The sequence below is a fragment of the Montipora foliosa genome, chromosome 7 (assembly GCF_036669935.1).
Source record: "Montipora foliosa isolate CH-2021 chromosome 7, ASM3666993v2, whole genome shotgun sequence".
Lineage (NCBI taxonomy): Eukaryota > Metazoa > Cnidaria > Anthozoa > Scleractinia > Acroporidae > Montipora > Montipora foliosa.
The window spans coordinates 41,639,626-41,658,239 of record NC_090875.1 but is presented as its reverse complement, the minus strand read 5'-3'; the positions used below and the strand labels follow the sequence as shown (position 1 = coordinate 41,658,239).

At 38.6% G+C, this 18,614-nt stretch overlaps 2 protein-coding genes across 4 annotated transcripts in view; one reads left to right on the top strand and one right to left on the bottom strand.

Annotated features, from left to right (window-relative positions):
* Positions 1 to 33: 33 nt before the first annotated feature.
* On the top strand, positions 34 to 18,079 carry LOC138009533 (uncharacterized). 3 transcript variants are annotated; one of them, XM_068856602.1, is made up of 7 exons: positions 1,422 to 1,524; positions 5,321 to 5,546; positions 9,203 to 9,786; positions 9,959 to 10,036; positions 15,833 to 15,886; positions 16,947 to 17,000; positions 17,400 to 18,079. In XM_068856602.1, the coding sequence occupies exons 3-7, from the start codon at positions 9,625 to 9,627 to the stop codon at positions 17,541 to 17,543; spliced, it is 492 nt and encodes a 163-aa protein (XP_068712703.1). In that variant the 5' UTR covers positions 1,422 to 1,524; positions 5,321 to 5,546; positions 9,203 to 9,624; the 3' UTR covers positions 17,544 to 18,079. The 3 variants fall into 3 exon arrangements, with proteins under 3 accessions (XP_068712704.1, XP_068712703.1, XP_068712702.1); XM_068856603.1 differs by lacking the exons at positions 1,422 to 1,524; positions 5,321 to 5,546 and adding an exon at positions 34 to 366; XM_068856601.1 differs by lacking the exons at positions 1,422 to 1,524; positions 5,321 to 5,546 and adding an exon at positions 7,910 to 8,352.
* Positions 12,750 to 18,614, bottom strand: part of LOC138009531 (peptide methionine sulfoxide reductase MsrB-like) — an 18,570-nt gene continuing 12,705 nt past the window's right edge. The window contains exon 6 of the mRNA XM_068856600.1: positions 12,750 to 14,179. Coding sequence (XP_068712701.1) covers positions 14,154 to 14,179 — 26 coding nt within the window. The 3' untranslated portion in view covers positions 12,750 to 14,153. The remainder of the gene's footprint in view (positions 14,180 to 18,614) is intronic.

Here is an 18,614-nt window from a genome sequence, read left to right as displayed (position 1 = left end):
AATGCAGTGTCGCTGCAAAGTATATATTCCAACGATGCACATGTTACGATCGAGGGAGCGCAAGAACGTGTCTCACATGATGACGTTTATTTTTGTCGTTTGCGTAGCACAGCAACAAATGCGGAACACAAAGCAAACACGATATTCCTCAATCTTTGCGATCCCTTGTTAGTACCCGATTGGAACTGGGCAAAGTGGTTGCCACTGAAAACTTTCGTTCTGGGCTCTCTCTCAGTTTATAGTCTACAGCCTCACTTTGAGATAGCCCAAGGTTGCTGAAAGGCTGTTACATTAGGACGACCTCCGCACTCAAACAAAGCAAATTTCCGCTTAATTCGAGGAATACAGCGGAGAACGCAGTTCGAGGTAAGTTAGTTTCCCCCGCTTATAAGACTCATTTTAATAGTGATCATTCAAAACGATTCAGTTCCAACATCTCTGACGGGAGGATAGCAGTTCCGAGTTCAGTGAGCTGAAATTCACCCCATTGACGTAGAAGCAACATTTCTTGACCTCAGAATAAACCCGAAGAAAATCAGATTAGTTATTGCAAATTTTCATCGATTTAATTCGTTGCTCTATGCAGCTGAAACGGTTAGTCTAGCTGTAGTGCAAAGGTCCGAGTAAAACTGGCGATCGAATGAAGATTTTCAACCAAGGGCAGAAGAATGTCCAATAGTCATGCTTTGGCATTGAACTCTTATGGAAAACGATTTGACACCGTTCTGCAAGGTTTAGTCGAGATTAAACGTTCGACACGAGAGAAAAGGCTTGAGCTATTGCTGCGTCGATTTCCACCAAGTGGAACAGAAAGAAATGTCTTCAAACATTTGCATACAAGAAGTAAAATTGTAAATCACTAAAAATGGAAACTATCTAAGCAACCCTAAAATCAGGCAATGGAATAAAGCCAAAAACCCATCATTTAGTCTTGTTTCATTAGCATCAACTGTAAACTTGTTCAAGATCGTTTAAAACATGAATTCATTTATTGTTACCGAGAGAAAGGTGCCATCTCCTTTTTCGGGCCAAATTCGATCTTATCATCTCCGTCGAAAGCTTGATGCATGGCTGAAATTTTATCTTGCATCAAAACTGGAATGTTCAATTGTATTGTCGGTGTTTATTTCATGACCTTAAATTATCCACGATCATGAAAACCTGGCACTGCAAACTTTTTCACTCAATTCTAAATGATTGGTACCAGTCTTGAACACGACGACGTCGGACGACTTTGCGTAGCAAAGAAAAACGAACAAATGTCTTCACGGGCCTCTCCTGCACATCGAAGGAGATACAGAATTATAAAGAAAATCATCTCGCTTCGATTTGGGCACACTTGAGCTGCTGTAATTTGTTCTTACAGCTACTCTCAATATAAACGTCATGCTAAAATGCACACTCCAACAATCTTTTTGTAGATCTTTGCTGAGCTAGCTTCGTTACGTAATCATTTAGTTTCAAGGGGCTAACGGGAACTTTTCTGCCATCATATTTGCACAGCTCCTGGTGTTCCCCAACTGAGTAAGTTTTGTTAAATTTGTTTTCATTGTCGCAGATGTTTTAAATTTGAAGTAGTAGTTGTAATTTAAGAGGTAAAAGAAATTATTAGGTTCTTATGGAAAAGGAACTCGATCTTTTTGCTCTCACAATTTTACTAACTTGAGCAGACCGTGAAACTGAGCCGCTGCTTCATCAGGCGCCATTTTGCTGAGTTGCAAAGGTGCTGTCTTAAAATACTTGCCTTTGGGCAATAAAACGTGAAGCTGAGAAATGACAAATTGGTCACGTTTGCCATAAAAATATCTTCCTTTATTATGAAATAAGGGAAGACGGAAAAAGAGGAAGCTATTGGCCAAAGAATACAGGAAGATTAAACTGAAAAGTTCTCATTTCTACCTAAATTACAAGAGAAAATATTTAGTATACTATGATCTTTACGTAATTTCGAAAGATTTGGCCGCGATACAACCTTGCCTGGGGTCTTATTAATCTCAGGCAAAATTTTTTTCCAAAGCTTAAGATTTAGAGTGAGAGCTTCTTTAACATGCTCGAATGACAACTGCATGAGGCGGAAGGTCGGAATGCAACCAGTTATCATACAATGAACTGGCTTGTAAAAGTGACACTTTTGCAAAGTATTTTAATTTTTAGGAACGTTTATTTAAAAAGTAATCAAAAAACTAAGTAATAACAAGGTGTCAGTGGTCTCTAAATGAAGCGTTCTTTTTGAATGAAGAGTTCTTTTTGCCCATATGTTTTAATGAGTGTTAATTGCTCCGCGCCATTTTGTGTATACTTCGAATAATATCAGAGGTGAAAGAAAGAAGCCGACGTAAAACTGAGACCATTCACTTCCCAAAAGTTTATTCTTTAAAATTTGAAACGATTTGGGATACCTAAATAAAATCCATACTTTGAAACAAGTTGGAATAACTGCAGTCGCATTGCGAATACTGCACCACAACTTGCCGGCGGTGAGAGCATTATTTTATGTGCCATTTCTCTGTGGCTGGCAACAACAGATCATCGGACTAGAACTAAGGAAAATTCTTCCAAAATACACACAGTTCTCTTTGCTACAAGACCTAAAAATTTTAAATGCACGCAATTTCTCCTTTATTCGTAAAATATTGGCAAATCCCGGCTCATAGACCTGAAGATTTTTGGAGATGAAAGCCTTGGGCTTTAATGACATGAAGAATGAAAGACGGTGCACTCTTCCATTTAAAATGCATACAGAACACAAATTTTTGTACATTAAACGACTTGTAAAGGAAGTGAAAGCAAAAAATGCGAAAAGAAACAAATGTTGACAAATTTATTCGATACTTTGCTTTTGTTATTACTCTGCACGCTATCAAGAACGGACGTATTTTGGAGTATTCTCCAGGAAGACTACTCGGTTGACATTGAGGGCAACCGCATTTCCCAAACCTTTTCGACAAGGAGTTGCCTGAGAGCAAACTGCACCCTAATTCTTTGTCCATTAATGTACTCAGTGTGGAACGAAATGAAGTCATAATGAACCAACAGTATCAAAACCATGGGGTTTTCGAAAAGAGTCGGCGCTTTTAAGACAATTTGTTTAGTGGCCAAGCTACGAGGCCCGAACCCTAGCTCTAAGCTTTGAAAACAAATTACTTTGACAAAAACTACAAGATCTGGTTCGCGGAACCAAAAAGAGCAGTTTGTTCAGGATAGTTTACAGTTATTCCCTATCTGTGCAAAGTAAAAAGAGAAATTTTCTTTAGTTTCGTCAGTAAACCGAACTCCTCTGCATAGTTAGACTCATTCACAATAAATAACGTCAGCAGTTAATTCGCTTAAGTTTCTATCACAAGCTCTGCAGTGTGACCACTGGAAATCAAGCCTATTACTCAGTATTCACCTTTGATGTATTGTTAATGCTGCAAATGTGATTCTAAATGTTGAATATGTAGATGGCAACCTCAAGGCCGACCATGCAAATCATGAACGCCACTGAACTTGTGAACTTTTCTAAGATGGTGCTTCTTATGCTTGCAAAGTAGTTCTAACTTTTGAGTATGTGGATGAAATCCTCAAGTGCAACCATTCAAATGAAAGATACTGTTCCTGTAGTGCTGTTTATTTTGTTTAACAGGTTAGTTCGGTTTTGACTTTTGAGTCTGTGGATAAAGTCTTAAAGAGTGTGAATTCAAATGAACTAAACAATGTGGTTCGAACTTAATTTGCGTTGCGTGAAATTCTCAAGTGTGACCATTCAAATGAAAGCTACTGAGCAGCTCTTTCCTGTAGTGCTGTTTATTTTGTTGTAGAGTTAGTTCGGTTATAGCTTTTGAGTCTGTGGATAAAATCGCAGTGTGACCATTCACATGAACTAAACAATGTGGTGGTTTGAACTTAATTTGCGTCAGTGAGTGAAATTCTCAAGTGTGACCATTCAAATGAAAGCTACTGAGCAGCTCTTTCCTGTAGTGCTGTTTATTTTGTTGTAGAGTTTGTTCGGTTATAGCTTTTGAGTCTGCGGATGAAATCGCAAAGTGTGACCATTCAAATGAAAGCTACCGAGTAGTACTTTCCAGCGGTGCTATTTATTGTGCTGAACAAGGTGGTTCTAACTTTTGAGTCTGTGGGTGAAATCCTAACGTGTGAACATTCAAATGAAAGCCACTGGGCAGTACTTTCCAGCGGTGCTGTTTACTGTGCTGAACAAGGTGGTTGTAACTTTTGCGTCTGTGGGTGAAATCCTAAAGTGTGCCCATTCCAATGAATCAAAGCTCCTTAACAGTACTTTCCTGCGGTGCTGTTTATTATGCTTAACAAGGCTCCTAACATCTGAGTATGTGAAGGAAATCCTACAATTCGACCATTCAAATGAAAGCAACCGAGTAGTACTTTCCAGTGGTGCCGCTTAATGTGCAGCCCGAGGTTGTTGCTGTCAAGTCTGCGAATGAAATTCAAAAGTGTGACTGTTCTCTTAAAAACGGCTGACATATATGCTCTTTTGGTATATCAACAGATATGGAGCAACCTCTCAAAAGAGAGAGACAAATTATAATAAAAGAAATCACATAAACGGGCCGGATGCTTAGTCACTCTATTGCATATTCTTCTCCAGAAAACGAAGATGCCTATGAATGAACTCTTAATCACAACATCTTGTGATAGGAAAATAACACTCAACCATTCCCAAAACTTCAATTTAAGTAAGAGAGCGAGAAATGAAAGGTTTTAAATAAGAGTGTCTTGGAGATATGATTATGATTTTTATGTCGATCATCGTGATAAAAAAGGGCTATAGCCGAAGTAAAGAATGCTTTTACTAAAAGCGGACACAAAATTAAGTTATTTAAATAGTGTGGAAACCGTTTTCATGATAAAATGTACATTCACGATGGTTTTAAAAAATACAAAGTGACTACAGAGTGACTGATAATCTCTCGTCAGTTGGTGAATGGCTCCAAAGTTTTTATACTTGGTATCTTGTGGAGTACTTCCCGTAGGTCGTGAGATACTTAGGTCCGAAACGTTGGGGCCATTTACGACAGCTGAAGAGAGAAAATGTCAATCTCTCATTTGAGAGGACCCTTTCGTGTATAATAGCTCTGAATTTTCTTTTTTTTTGTTAAATTAATGCATTCTAATCGAATACTTTGAAGATGCACATGTGCATGGACGACCGAATATCCACTTGAAAGTTATGAATTATGAACCAAGTTCTTACAAAAAAGTAAAGAAGTTTTTCAACAACCAATAGTGATGATTTGAACTCATTTACAAAGTAAGAAGGTCTTACTGGATTATAATTGTAATTATCTTTGCCTTCACCCTCCAGGTAACCTGCAACGATTCCAATTCACAACTCATATGATGGCTGGGTGCCCGAAGAAAAAAATTGAATACAGTCAATCTCATTTAAACTCAGTTTTTCAAAGAAAGGAAAGCATAACCGGTTGTCAATGGGAACGCTGATGGTTAGCCTTCCAGCAACGTCACCAAGCGTTAATAAAGCTGCAACTTATTTCTCCGAGTAGAGAGTTTCAGTATCTTATATTTACGAGGTACTTGTTATATCGCACGATATGTTACAGTAGTGTAGAACTGAACAAATGAAACGGTGCGTTGATAATTGCTGATATGATCAGTGCTAAGGAAAGGTTCCTTTGTCGTTTGACCATACTTATCGCAACAAGAAAAATATTTCAAAGCAATTAGACACGAAACGTGCACAGAGGCAATGGACTATGGCTTGCTATCTCCAAACAGAGCAATAAGAGAAATGCAATGTTTGCTCAATCACTTCATCATAAACAAGTTTCTCTCAGGCATTGAAAATGATAACCAGGCCCCAGTTGTTCAAACGATGGATAGCGCTATCCACCAGATAAATCACTATCCAGTGGATAAGTATTAGCGAAACCAATTGCGCTATCCAACGGATAGTGATTTATGTGGTGGATAGTGCTATCCACGTTTTGAACAACTGGGGCCAGATCACGAGGTGAAGGTGCAGCCCAGAGCCACGAGCTGGTTCTCTCAATTTTTTTCAGCATACAAAAGTACGTATCTACAACTTGAAAGAAAAGCGAAAGTCGAAGATTGGTCTAACAATTTGTGCAATGCCGCAGCACAATCTTCGATGTATTTTTTGCCGCAACAAACCACACTCAAAAAATATTCCCCTCTTACGTACGTGAACCTTTCTGTGCATTTATTTTTCTTAATTACACGACCGGAATTGCTGCCATATATTCAGAATATAAACTACATTGAAAGCTTAATAGAGAAAGGGCTGATAGCTGAATCAGCTGGTCAAGTATCAAAATCAAATCATAGCCGCTACTTTCTAATCTAATTCATTTTGATTTTCCAACGATTCTGTGCTACTACTTAAAGTTCTAGATCATTAGAAAAGGTTTATAAAATTTAACCTTAGGTAAAACTGCTTTTAAATCGCTTACTAACTGAGTGTCGGGCCTTCTAAATAAGCATTAAAAGAAGACTGTTGCTACATCAAAGTTCACTGATCAAAGACTGTAAAAGAAGTTAACTTTCTGCTGTTGTAGCTGAGTCTTGCACTATCAGTCGCGATGACCCGACTGAAGGCAGCAGAATTAACCATTATGTACGCGTTTGAAAGTCACGGCTTCGAATATGTAAGTAAACTGAGCCGAATAAGAACATTTTTGAGCCGTGCAAATGACTCGAGTTACCTGGCAACTTAGGTTGTAAAAGATAAAAGCTACATGACGAAATTGAACGCTTGTCCAGGATCATAAAACCGATTCACATCAGTTGAATGAAATCAATGTTTGATGGCTTTACAGATATTTTGCCTATTTGTGGCCTCCATGCTCTGTTATGCAGTGAGCAGATTCTATTTGGTATATAACAAAATCAAGACATTCAAATGGGAACTACAGAAAATGAAAAAAATAATAATTCTCAATTTCAAAGGGAAAAGAAGACAATAAAAGAGAGATTAATTATAACATAAATAGGAGCATGCAATGTCACTAAAATAGAAGAATTAATGAATAAAATACAATTGAATTGAATCAGCTTAGCTATATCACTAGATTAGTGATCCAGAAGGAATTTGTCTTTTCTTCGCTTGAATTCTTACAATATGGAAAACAGTTTGAAACTCCTTACACAACGGACTATTAGTAAGTTTCCTGGTCCTTCCGTTCTTCGTAAAATCGATGTACTACTTATACTGCATTTATTGTAAGTGCTTACATTCGTTACGCATATTCCTAATAAACCATGGCTTACTTACTAAAACAGAAAATCGACGGCTCCGGGGATGATAACCGTGAAAAGAATTGAGAGTGATGATCCCAAACAAGTTGCCTGCAAGACTAGCGAATACAAAAGCCAAAACCATGCCAATTTCTGCCGATTAAATTTGTCTATTTGTCTTGGAGTTCAGGAGCCGCAACTTTGAGACCGATTCACACAAAATACTGAAAACATCACTGAATTTGAAACTCACAAGTGCAGTCCAATGCGAGTCGAACGGTGCCATCTCTGTGCATGCAGGCTGTCGGAATGCAAACAAACTGCACTTCTTCATGGCCCCGTCAAAAAAGCAAAACTGAAAGGTTAACGAAACTTCTCGTCAAAGTTCTTTCGCAATATACTGACATTTTCAGCAGGGCGAGGGCCAAACTCGTGAAGAATTTGGACAAAATTTCGCAAGAAGGCTAAAGTGATACAATGCACTTGAAAATGCTTCCGATTAGCAACCCAAGCATTTTCATTTGCTCCGTCTATTAAAGGCCTCGCGAGATTTAGCGATTCGTTTGAAGTAAATCGCTTTTTGGAGATAAGATTTAAAATTAAACCTTACTTAAGAAGGAGATGCCAAACTTACACGAGTCGATAAACCGGGAATGCTATCGGCAACGTTGCAATACGTTCCTTAGTTGCATAAAGATGTCTCTTTTTTTCGAATTTGCTCGCGTTTTGCATGAATCTTGTAGCAAAGCAGTAACAATCTCTGGACTTGTTCTTCAGTATTAAAGCAACAATGCGTGTTTTTGGCTTTTAGCCAACATTGTCCTCGACTTAGAATAAGCACTCTTTCGGTGAACATACGTATATTGCCGGCTATTGGTGGAACGATCGGCATTTTTGCAAGGATGGAAAAAACACGTCACGGATAAATACCATCCTTACGAAACCGCTCACAACTGCGCAAAAGAACGTCATAAACGTTGACTTTAAGGGTTAAATTTGTTTAACATGCCAGCAAAATGACTACATTCAAGGACTCGATGTGTTTATTCCGGAAAAGCTTTCTTCGATTTGCTTCCGAAACCCTGCTGGTTTAATTTGTCAACTGCATTATTTTGGATCAAAGTATGTTTACTTTTCTTCTGTTATTTTGCGGGACGGATAGCTTTGCGGGTTGACGTCGCTTAAGAACGCGAGAAAATTGAAGTTTGTTCAAGGAAACACAAGATGAAGTTCACCGCAGCTCACCGAACTGAAACTAACTTTTTTTATGAGATGCTATATTGGGCAACTGCTCCCTTGGAAAAGAAAGATCAAAGCAAACACACAAAAGCTGTATACCTCTTTATGAAAAGGGCCTGATAAGTTAACAGTTTGGAACACTATAAAAATTAGGGCATTTGTCCAAAAACACGATTTAAGTAAGATGTTTAATGCCTGTTTGCTTAATCCAAGCACAGTGTCATTTCTGTATAATAATTAGCTAATAGAGTATTTTTTACGAGGTAAAACGGTTTCTATCAACTGTTATCTGTTGAAAAATCGTTTAAACGTTTGTTTTTGTTGTCCAGAGCTATTACTTGTTAAATGGGATCAAGTTTAAAATTCCTTTGGCAAGATCTAAGTGCTTTGTTGTGATAGCTGTTCAGCAATGCTGACCTGTTACATGAAATAACGAGAAGCTTCCTTTTAAAGTTGAGGTTTGGAGATAATGAAATCAAAAGGAAGTTCCTGAAATGCTGTCCTTTCCGATATTCGTCTGAAAACGGCATTGAGTTGCATTGGCCAAGCAACAACAAAACATAATCCTCGATAATCCTTAAAGACTATTGTCGAAATTGCCATTCCCAAGTTAAAGGGACAACTTACGCTTAACATTTCCAGGGCAAAACAAGGTCGGCGCGAGAACAGAATGCGTTAAACCAATACCTATGGCAACACTAAGAATTTCTTTATTTAATTTCATTTCCGGCAGGTTCAAACGTCTGTCAATCAAGCCGGCAAGTTCAAAGAAACAAGGGAGGTCTCTCAGACTCTTCGCGGGACTGCCTGACAATAGATCACTCGTTAGCCAATTGCATTGTCGCTACTAAGTTGTATTCGTCAATTAGCCTACAGCCGACACGATAGTAAATTTGCGAATGATTTGCGTAGTTGAAAACAACAGCGTAGACTTGTAAGGAGCGAATCAATGCGGATCAACTCGAGTCGTCGATTCGAGGAACAGGAAACACACTTCCACCCACGCTTCTCGCTTGATCGACAAACTCGGGAAAAATTCCTGAGAGATTACAAAATCCCAAGGCGGGGTCGTAAAAATTCAAAACGCACGGTCCAAACGTCGCAAACAGGCTCTCGCGCGTTGCTGCACCGAAATAATTTTCAACCGCGCGTACGATGACCGAGCCGCAACTGGCCGCAACCGAAGAATGCCAGGAAAAGACAGCAACGGAAACTTCACAGGAAACTAGAGAGGAACACGCTCAGAACGACAAACCTTTGCCAGCGGAAGTGCCCGGAAAGGCGAAGAGAGGGCGCCCTAGAAAAAACTTTCCAGAGGTTAGAAATAGACGTGTTTGCTTCAGGTTTATTTCAATCATGCAAATTGCTGGCGACTCTCAGAGAGCTGAGCGCAGCGTTGAATATGATGAGGTCACTTGCTCTGGCCTAAATTTAGCTCGAGTTAATATCGTTTTCATAATTATTGTTTTGTTAACTTTTCTCGCCGCAGAAGGCACAGGACGATGGTGCTCCAGTGATCAAACGACCACGAGGAAGACCAAAAGGCTCTAAGAATAAAAACCCCAAGGTGGGTTGGATGTTATACTTCACTAAGCACGCGCTCAAGTGCGGGATGTTAGTCTCGTGGTTTCGTGTGCTTGCCAGTATTGTATTGCCACAGAATCTCAGTTATGCATGCGTTAGGTGAAAAGATATTTTTGGCTGACCTGAGAAATACATGTATTCTTTTGTACTTATTATCCTATTAGCGCGCGTGGAAGTTCTAGGCAACGTTGTCTCCAACCAGAGCTGCTTCTACCGTGGTTGATCCCCACGAGTTTTTCCTTCTGCTCTGTCTGCAGCTTTAAAAGTCATTACAATTTCATTCTAGCACTCTTTTGCCCTGTAATTAACAATGCAGAAAGACCAAGTGGCTACCTCTTTGTACAATCGATGTTTACAACTTGACCGCATAATAAGCTAGTTGTGCGCGCTACGCAAGACAAATTACGGCGCCTCCATGTTTCACGCAAAGCAGCAGCTTTCAAAACACTAAAGGTGCCACGAATTTACTCCTAACGCGATTGTTGTTCGCTGTGTACTCTTCTTACAATCCGCTTCCGGTTTTTGAAACTCGTTTGCAGAAACTTTTCGCGAACTTGTACTTTATACTTCTTGCACATCACGTGAGGTTTACAACCACGCATGCGTATGTTTCGACTTCGAACACCACGTGGTGAGGCTGTTGTTTTCGCGGGAAAAAAAATCTATGCGTAAGCGCCATCTTAGTGAATGACATCGTAATAAAAGTCCACGTGCGCTGTTTTTGTGAAGGCGTTTAATTCCCCATATGGCCAATGTGTGCATAATGGATTTAATCTCAAAACACAGCTATTTCAGAAAGTACACAAGGCCGATATTGGAGAATCGAATTTTGGATCATTGCCCAAAATTATCGAGGAAAATCTCTAGGAAATTGAACTTCTCAGGCGAAATAGACACGTTGTTTTATGCCAGTAGGCAAAATTGCAAAGCCTACGCGGAAACTGTAGGCTTTATCTTCCTGTCTTTTGATACTGGAAAGCTGTCAAGACGCCCGTTTTAATTCTAATCAAGTCTTTCGCCTAGTGGTAATTCCAAACTCCAGCAGTTCAAACACTGCTCGAAAGAAAGAGGCAACCATTCTTTACCGTCACACAATGGCTACTGAATAAAATGTTTGCCGAACATAAGCAGTTTCGTCCGGCCCACTCGATCAAATATTTTTAAAAACATTTAAGCATACAACCTTCACACACGAACAGCACCTCGATTAACACGCATTCGCGAGCACGTGGTTTCGATGTGGTTGGTCGTACAGAGGTTGGAAAAGCGTCGAAGAATTGAAGCTCCGCAATTCCACGGGGAAAATAAGTTCATTTGTTGCGAATAGTGTAAAGAAGGAACGATCATCACACAATTATTTTAAAGCTTCGACAGTTAAACTCGATAGTCGATCATATTAAGCGTATGTTTTACCCCGACCTTAGGCCTTGAATGAAACATTCGCTGTCACTTTCGCCATTAATCTATTGAGAACTTGCTTATGCTGATATGGTTCATTTTTCTAGCGTAAAGGTGCCAAAGATATTATGTAATAGGTGTTTTTACGAGTGGAAATCTCAAAAGAACCGGAAACCACAAAGGAGAATGTCACGACTTGCTGCTTTTTGTTATGCCAATTTTTACGTTACGAAAACAAAACGGCGCAAAGAAATGCTTCAATAGAGTTTTCGTAAGCTCACCACAAAGTAACTTTTCAGGATATGGCAATTATTAAGCGATAAAGAATCAAAGATCGATTAATATTTATTCCACCTTCGCCTCAATTTTCGCGGTTCATTGGGGGCTGTGGGATACCGCCCGTTCAAACTAGAGATGATATCTCCTAAACAAGCCAGTTCGCCCACTTTTTATGCTAATTGATGAGAATTTGTTTTTAAAAACAATTCGCGGATATTATTTAATAGCCTACAGTCAGTCCATGAAGGGTTGCAGCTGCAGAGTTTTTCGACTTCCTGAAGTTTATCATTACGTCCTTTCACTTTTTCACCTGTTCACAGAATTGTTTCGTTGTAGTTTCATATTTAAGCAAACGTGTTTTGCGCCGGTGGGCTCGATTAGTGCTAAAATAATCATTCCTTATTAGAAACTCTACTCCTGTCAATGAATTTGCATAAATTGAAAATTAAAACAGTTAAATTTGTCAGTGTTGCTTCATGTACAACTTATCCTCAAAAACGTATTTTAACAGTCTGGAACTTAGCAAATGCTTGCCTTTGGCAGTCTCCAAATTACCCCAAAATCAATATATAAACTCGTGTTTTATGAAAGAAACATCTTGGAAGTATTGTTAAAAGCCTTGATGGACCTATGTAAAAATGTAGCAAAGACACACTGAATTCAGTACAAGTATTTTCTCAAGGCAAATCTTTGCCATGTTTCAGTTGTGGTTCTCACTATTGTTACATTTTGGACTCAAACAAAGGTCTGTTTCACATTGTTTGAGCGATTTTAAATGACCCTAACACATGTTCTTAAAAAAAACTACATTAGTATCCTTTTATGTTGCATGAACTCAGCAGAAGTTGTCTTTCACAACACAATAAACCGTTAATCTAAAATCAGCCTCACAAAGACTTGCCATGGGCTGAAAGAAAGGAGAGTTTCTAAAGATAACGTGAATGGAGACAAATGTCTGCCAAAGGTTTGTTCTCTTCAGTCTCTTCCCTTAATTAAGGTTTCCACACTTCAAGTCAGAAGATAGTTCCAGTATTTATTTCTGGCTAAACATATTATTAACAAAGAATATTTATTTTACAAATGAAAAAATGGAAAGACAGTTTTCATAGAAATTTATTATAACTTTAAAAAATTAACAACCAATGCCAAAGTTCATCAGCACATTTTTAGTCTAGTTGAATGGTTTTACTATGCAGAAATCAATCAGTTAATCATAACATTGATGAAACTTAAGATTCCCCTTGCATGGATATTGCAAGCAAAATAAAGAGAATTGACTTTTTGACCTAATGTGACAATGCAACACAAAACAATCATTTGATAGTTATTATCGTCCTTTGAAACAGGTTGCCCTTCAAGGGAACATGTCTCTGTTGCCACGGAAATCTTCAATGGCAATGCTATAGGCAGTTATTTCACATAATTTCCTTTTAGGCCACACATGGTAGTTTTGCCTTTCTAATCAAAGGATATTAAATCCATGATCTTCTGCTTAATCTATGCTTTCCTTAATTGCATCCAAATTTCATCATTTTAAAACCAATGATAAATTGGTTTATTCGTTATTGCCATCACATCAGCTTTCTCATGATTGATTGCATGAACATCGTGTGCTGACAGTCATGACAAATTAACATGTGCAATACCCCTACAATATTTTCAATCACACAACAGTGAAATAAAATGCTCAATAAAGCTCTTAATAATGCCAGGACAGATGTGTCAGTTGGAGACAACCAATTGTATCATTATTTTGATGCTTTGCACATTCTGCCAGATAAATTAAGACCTGGCTTACGGCAAAATGCATTTGTTGCCTCAGAACAGATAAAAGAAAAACCCTTGCTAACAAAAATGAACATCTATCTTTATTTCAATCATAAATGAAACTGTTGACTTGGGGACCGACAATATTACTGTTGAAATGATTACAAGTAAGGCACAGTGTTCTTATGGTGCCAATGTATGGCATGTAGGGACAGTCTTAATTTAAGTCCCACAGGTTCCATACTGTAAGTTACAGAATGACTTTTTCCCATTGATTGTCCAGTTGATTTATGGCACAAGCACAATTAAAGCATGTGGGCAATAGATCAGTGAGAAAAAACAAGGACCTGTAACTGTAACTTACAATAAGGACCAAGAAAACAAGATGTGTGGCGAGGTAATCAGGCATGCAGAAAATGAAACTAGTTGAAATTATCAAGCAGAACATTCAATTGCCACAAATGATTAGCATGTGTAAAAAATCAGAAAAACAAATGACTCTTATTGGGTTTTTGAAATATTTGGTTGCAAGATTCCAACAGTTTCACAAGTTTATTTCACAAAATTAATATGAAGATTTTGTTGGAAATTTTGCCATCAATTTCAAATTTGACAGGCTGGATGGCAAGCCGTACTGTAGAATGCGAGCTGCTACATTAGCTAATCCTAACATGCAAACTATCTGAAAGATATAATAAAATAATAGAATTTTCAAAGTTTTATCAACAAAATCTTTAAAATAATGCAACAATAGGCCATTTCCAAGTTCATGTGCCTCCTCTTCAAAGCGAGTCAAAGTGCGAAGTTTTTGTTGCGAAAATTTGTTTTCATTCTTATGTAAAGTAGTACTAATTAACATCAGAAAAACTTCGCGCTTAGACTCGCTTTGAAGAAGAGGCAGACATGAACTCGGAAATGGCCTATTTTTGATAGCATGTTTACCTGCAACTAAATCATTAGCAAGGTCTAAAGAAAAAGTAATGGTTACATTTAGGCTTTTTAGGCTGTTTAGAAATGGTTTTAAAACCTTTGGGGGGTGGAACTAATGAGAAATTGGGGGGTCCCCCCCAAAAAAATGGAGCTAAAAAGGGGGGTGTTTGAAAAATAAAAACACTCTCAAGGGGGGTACCTTAAATAATGAAAACACAATTTAACACAGTATAATATTCAAGAGTGTAAAATGGGGTTCACAGGCCTACATGACCCCCTCGTACATGGTCTGGTTTCCTTTTCCTTTGCCATAATTTTGCTCTCTCTAGTGCATATTTGTATGGACGCCCCTCTTGGGCGCTTCCAGTAAGATTTCATTCAGCAATGGTATTTGTTCTATGAGATTCCAAGAAAATAGATCATCTTGATGATATATTTCTAGTTTCTAGATTTTCTCTGCAGCAGACCAGGGTTTTTGTTTGAGGCCTAAGGCCAGACATTTCATCCAGTGGTTTCCCATTCCATGTCCTTTACTTTGATATGCCAATATTTGAGGGGTTAGTTTTGTTTTTTATTATAATTTTTTTACTAAATTTTTAAACAGAATTTGAGTGAACTCCAGCCTTGCCTGGGAAACAGATTCTTGGGTTCCAGAAACACTGGAAATAGCATTTCTGGATGTTCTGTTTTGAAAGTTTCCTGGGGAGCATGCCCCCAGACGTCCCTGGGTTTTTTTTTTTTTGCCTTTGGCGCTCGCAAATGCCTTGCAGCGCCAAAAATGCCATGTCTGGTGCTTTCAGGAAAATATGTTCACTACTTTACAAAACGATCGAAAACCCTGTCTCTGCAGTAATGTGAATGTGATCTTTTCACCTCATGCTTTTGCATCAATTTAATTCTAGTCTCAACCAATAGGCTTGTCGGTGGTAGAAGCACACGGGCCCCGGATCTTTTTGTTCTTGATCGATCGCCTGTTAGGTTGTGCCATGTATCAGTGAGATAGGTAGCTTTCTAAAGGATTTGTGGGCCTTAAATTTTTTTCTGCATTTGTTAGCAGATCGTTATGCTTTTTGGAGGTGTTTTTCTGTTTTTGCCTTAATTTGTTTCATTCATTTCTTCTGACTTCTGCATCATGTATTGGTTTGTGGCTATGAGGTAGGTTGGGGGTGTCTCAAAGTTTAGGGATACTAAAAGTGGGGTTCCTGTAATTATTTAATTCAGCAAGTAGGGGTCCTCCACATTTTTTAGATTGTAGGTAATTCTCATCAGTCCACTTCCCCCCAAACAAGTTTTTGTGAATGCTCCCTTAGCAATTTATGTTAATGTAGAAAAAATGAGTGCAATATTTTTTAAAGAACCGTCACACATCTAACTAAAAATGTCATGTTTCACTGGTAATTTACAGCCCAAACCAATTCCCACTGGACCAAAGCGACCACGAGGAAGACCAAGAAAATGGGTAAGAGATCTGGAATGTCTTGCCACACCCACCTAATGCCTCACTTTCACAGTATAACATTCATTCAACACTTTTCCTCTCAAGAGGTAAAAAAGGTTAAGTCCAGAAGGCCCACCAGGCCGGCACTTATCTCCGGTTTCTGTAGCATGAAGCGACTAGGAGTACCAGTATTTCTGCTCCCCCCTGGATGGGATGCTAGTCCATCGCAGGGTTACCTCCAGCATTTTCGCCAGTACCCATTTATACACTTGGGTGGAGAGAGGCAGAGTAAAGTGTCTTGCCCAAGAACACAACACAATGTCCCCGGCCAAGACCCAAACCCAGACCACTTGATCCGGAGTCAAGCACACTGACCAGGAGGCCACCGCGCCTCCCACCAAAAGAGACTGAAATAAATTTTCTCCTCACAAGGTCAACTGGTGACATGAATAAAGAAATTTATTGCCTGGGCTTTTTTGTGTGTATAAATCAAATCCTCAAAACTGGCATTAAAAGTAATGTCAGATCTTGGGAGTAAAAGTGCTATAGAAATTTTGCATTTTGGGTGACCACTCCCACCTTTTAAAGTTCCCATGTGACTAATACAATGGGATCGGTAGGTATTTTATACTGGTGCTACACAATCCACACACTGTATTTTGCTAATCTACTGGCAAATCAGTAGAACTTGCCCATTGCAAAATATTAATTTCAACAAGAGCCATCCCAACAAGCACAAATCAAAGTTCAATCTGTGGATGTTGCCTCATCTTGTGTCTATAGTAAGACTTACACTCACTCAGCTTTCGCCTTGTCAAACCTTAAGGGAGACTGAAAGCAATCTATCCTGAGGCTATTGATAATACCTTAAAGCGATCCAGGACACCTGGCATCATTAAAAAAGTTGTGCGTGCAACGGGATAGGAGTGGCGACCACCCCTGCCGTGAGTTGCGGCAGATGACATAAGTTACAGTAGAAGCTAATGAAAAAGGAGCCTTCGGGTTGCGTTTGACTTTTGTCGGCCTCTTGCCTTGTCTTGTTTATAATTAAAATGTCACTCGTCCACTCTTTTGTTTGTAGCCTCCCCCTGACACATCACTTCCAAAACGAGGCAGAGGAAGACCAAGGAAAAATGTAAGTGATTTACATACAAATAAGAATGTTATACTTTGTACATGTGTTTACATCTTGCGGTATCATCTAGCCCAGGCCGATGAGGTTAGCCCTGTTGTTCATGTCTAAGTAGATTTCAATGCAATGGACAGTTTTTGTAGACTTTAGGATACAAATTACCAAGTACAATTTTCAATGATATACCAGTAATGATGTAACTTTTGTTTATATATCCCTTTTTTCCCTCCAAACTAGTGGCTTTATATTAAGCACCTTTTAAATTTAAGGTAAAATAGAGTTATATATATATGTTCATTATTTTCGCTGTTGTTGGTGTTAATGCTGTTGTTTCTGATTGCCGCTACAGTTGTTGATGCTTATGATGATGATGGGTTCACTTTACACTCCCTACTTTTGCAGGCAACACCAACAACGAATTTGGAACTTCCAACTATGGTTGGCATAACTGGTGACTCAACGTTACCCAATGACAGAGCACCATCAGTCACTGCTCCTGGGATAGTTCCCCCAGATAACTTATTCAACAATGATGACCTGGATTGATCTGACAATGAAAAGTCAAGTGCAGTTTTGACTTGCATGAAAGGGATGCCATCATTGGAGCAAGTTGAGATTGAAATAACCAACAGTCCTAGTGCCACTAAGGTAGATGAACTGGAATAAGGACAAATCCAACTATCATGCATGCGCCAAATTATGCAAACAGTGCACATAATATATACTGTAGTTCATATCAAACAAAGGTTAAAATAATCATCTGCTATTAACAATTTGCAATAAGGACAGACAAAATAATGTATAGAATAAATAATTATTATTATAATTACATTGCTGGTATATAATATTGCTATGCCTTGCTATGCCAAGAATAAGGTTTACATGTACATTGTTGCAATGGTGTGGCTATGTGTTACCAATATAGATTCTTTGTGAATCTGTATTGCTATTTGTGTTGACACTGTCAAATAGTCCATTATTTGAGATTGATGCAAAGAATTTAGAATGCTGTTTGTGTTATGGTTCATCATTGCTTAGCAAACTGTACAAATTAAAGTTTTTACACATTTTAAACAGTGAAATGTCGCAGCATTTATGCATACACTTTAAGCTAAGGGTGCTAAATATTATTTACTTTTATTGTGCTGTGTGTTTGATATGTAAAGACGCCCAAAATAAAGTGGCATGATGTTTACACTAAAGTGGCATTCTGTATGGTCACAGAGAGTGAGATTATAGTCTCCTTTTACCCACAGGCAGCCCAAGCTCAGTGTACGATTTATAGACTTTGTATGGGAAAAACTTTGAGCTTACAAATGCTAAAATAAGCTGTAAATGTAGAAAAGCTTCACTTACCTTTACGTACAGTTGGCCTTGTATTTTCTGTTCAATCACAAGGCAGGCCAAGTGTTTTAAGTTGTCCAATGAGAGTGCAGAATGTAATATGACTGCCATCAAGCTATAATGGCCGTAGCCACACATCTAGCCGAGTGCATGGGAAGATTGTAGAAAGGCCAACATTATTTGGAATTTATCCACCAAAAATCACTGTGTGGTCCCGAAGTGGAGTTGCCGTGATGGGAAATTTTTCTGGCCTTAAGGCTGTGGTGTTTTTAT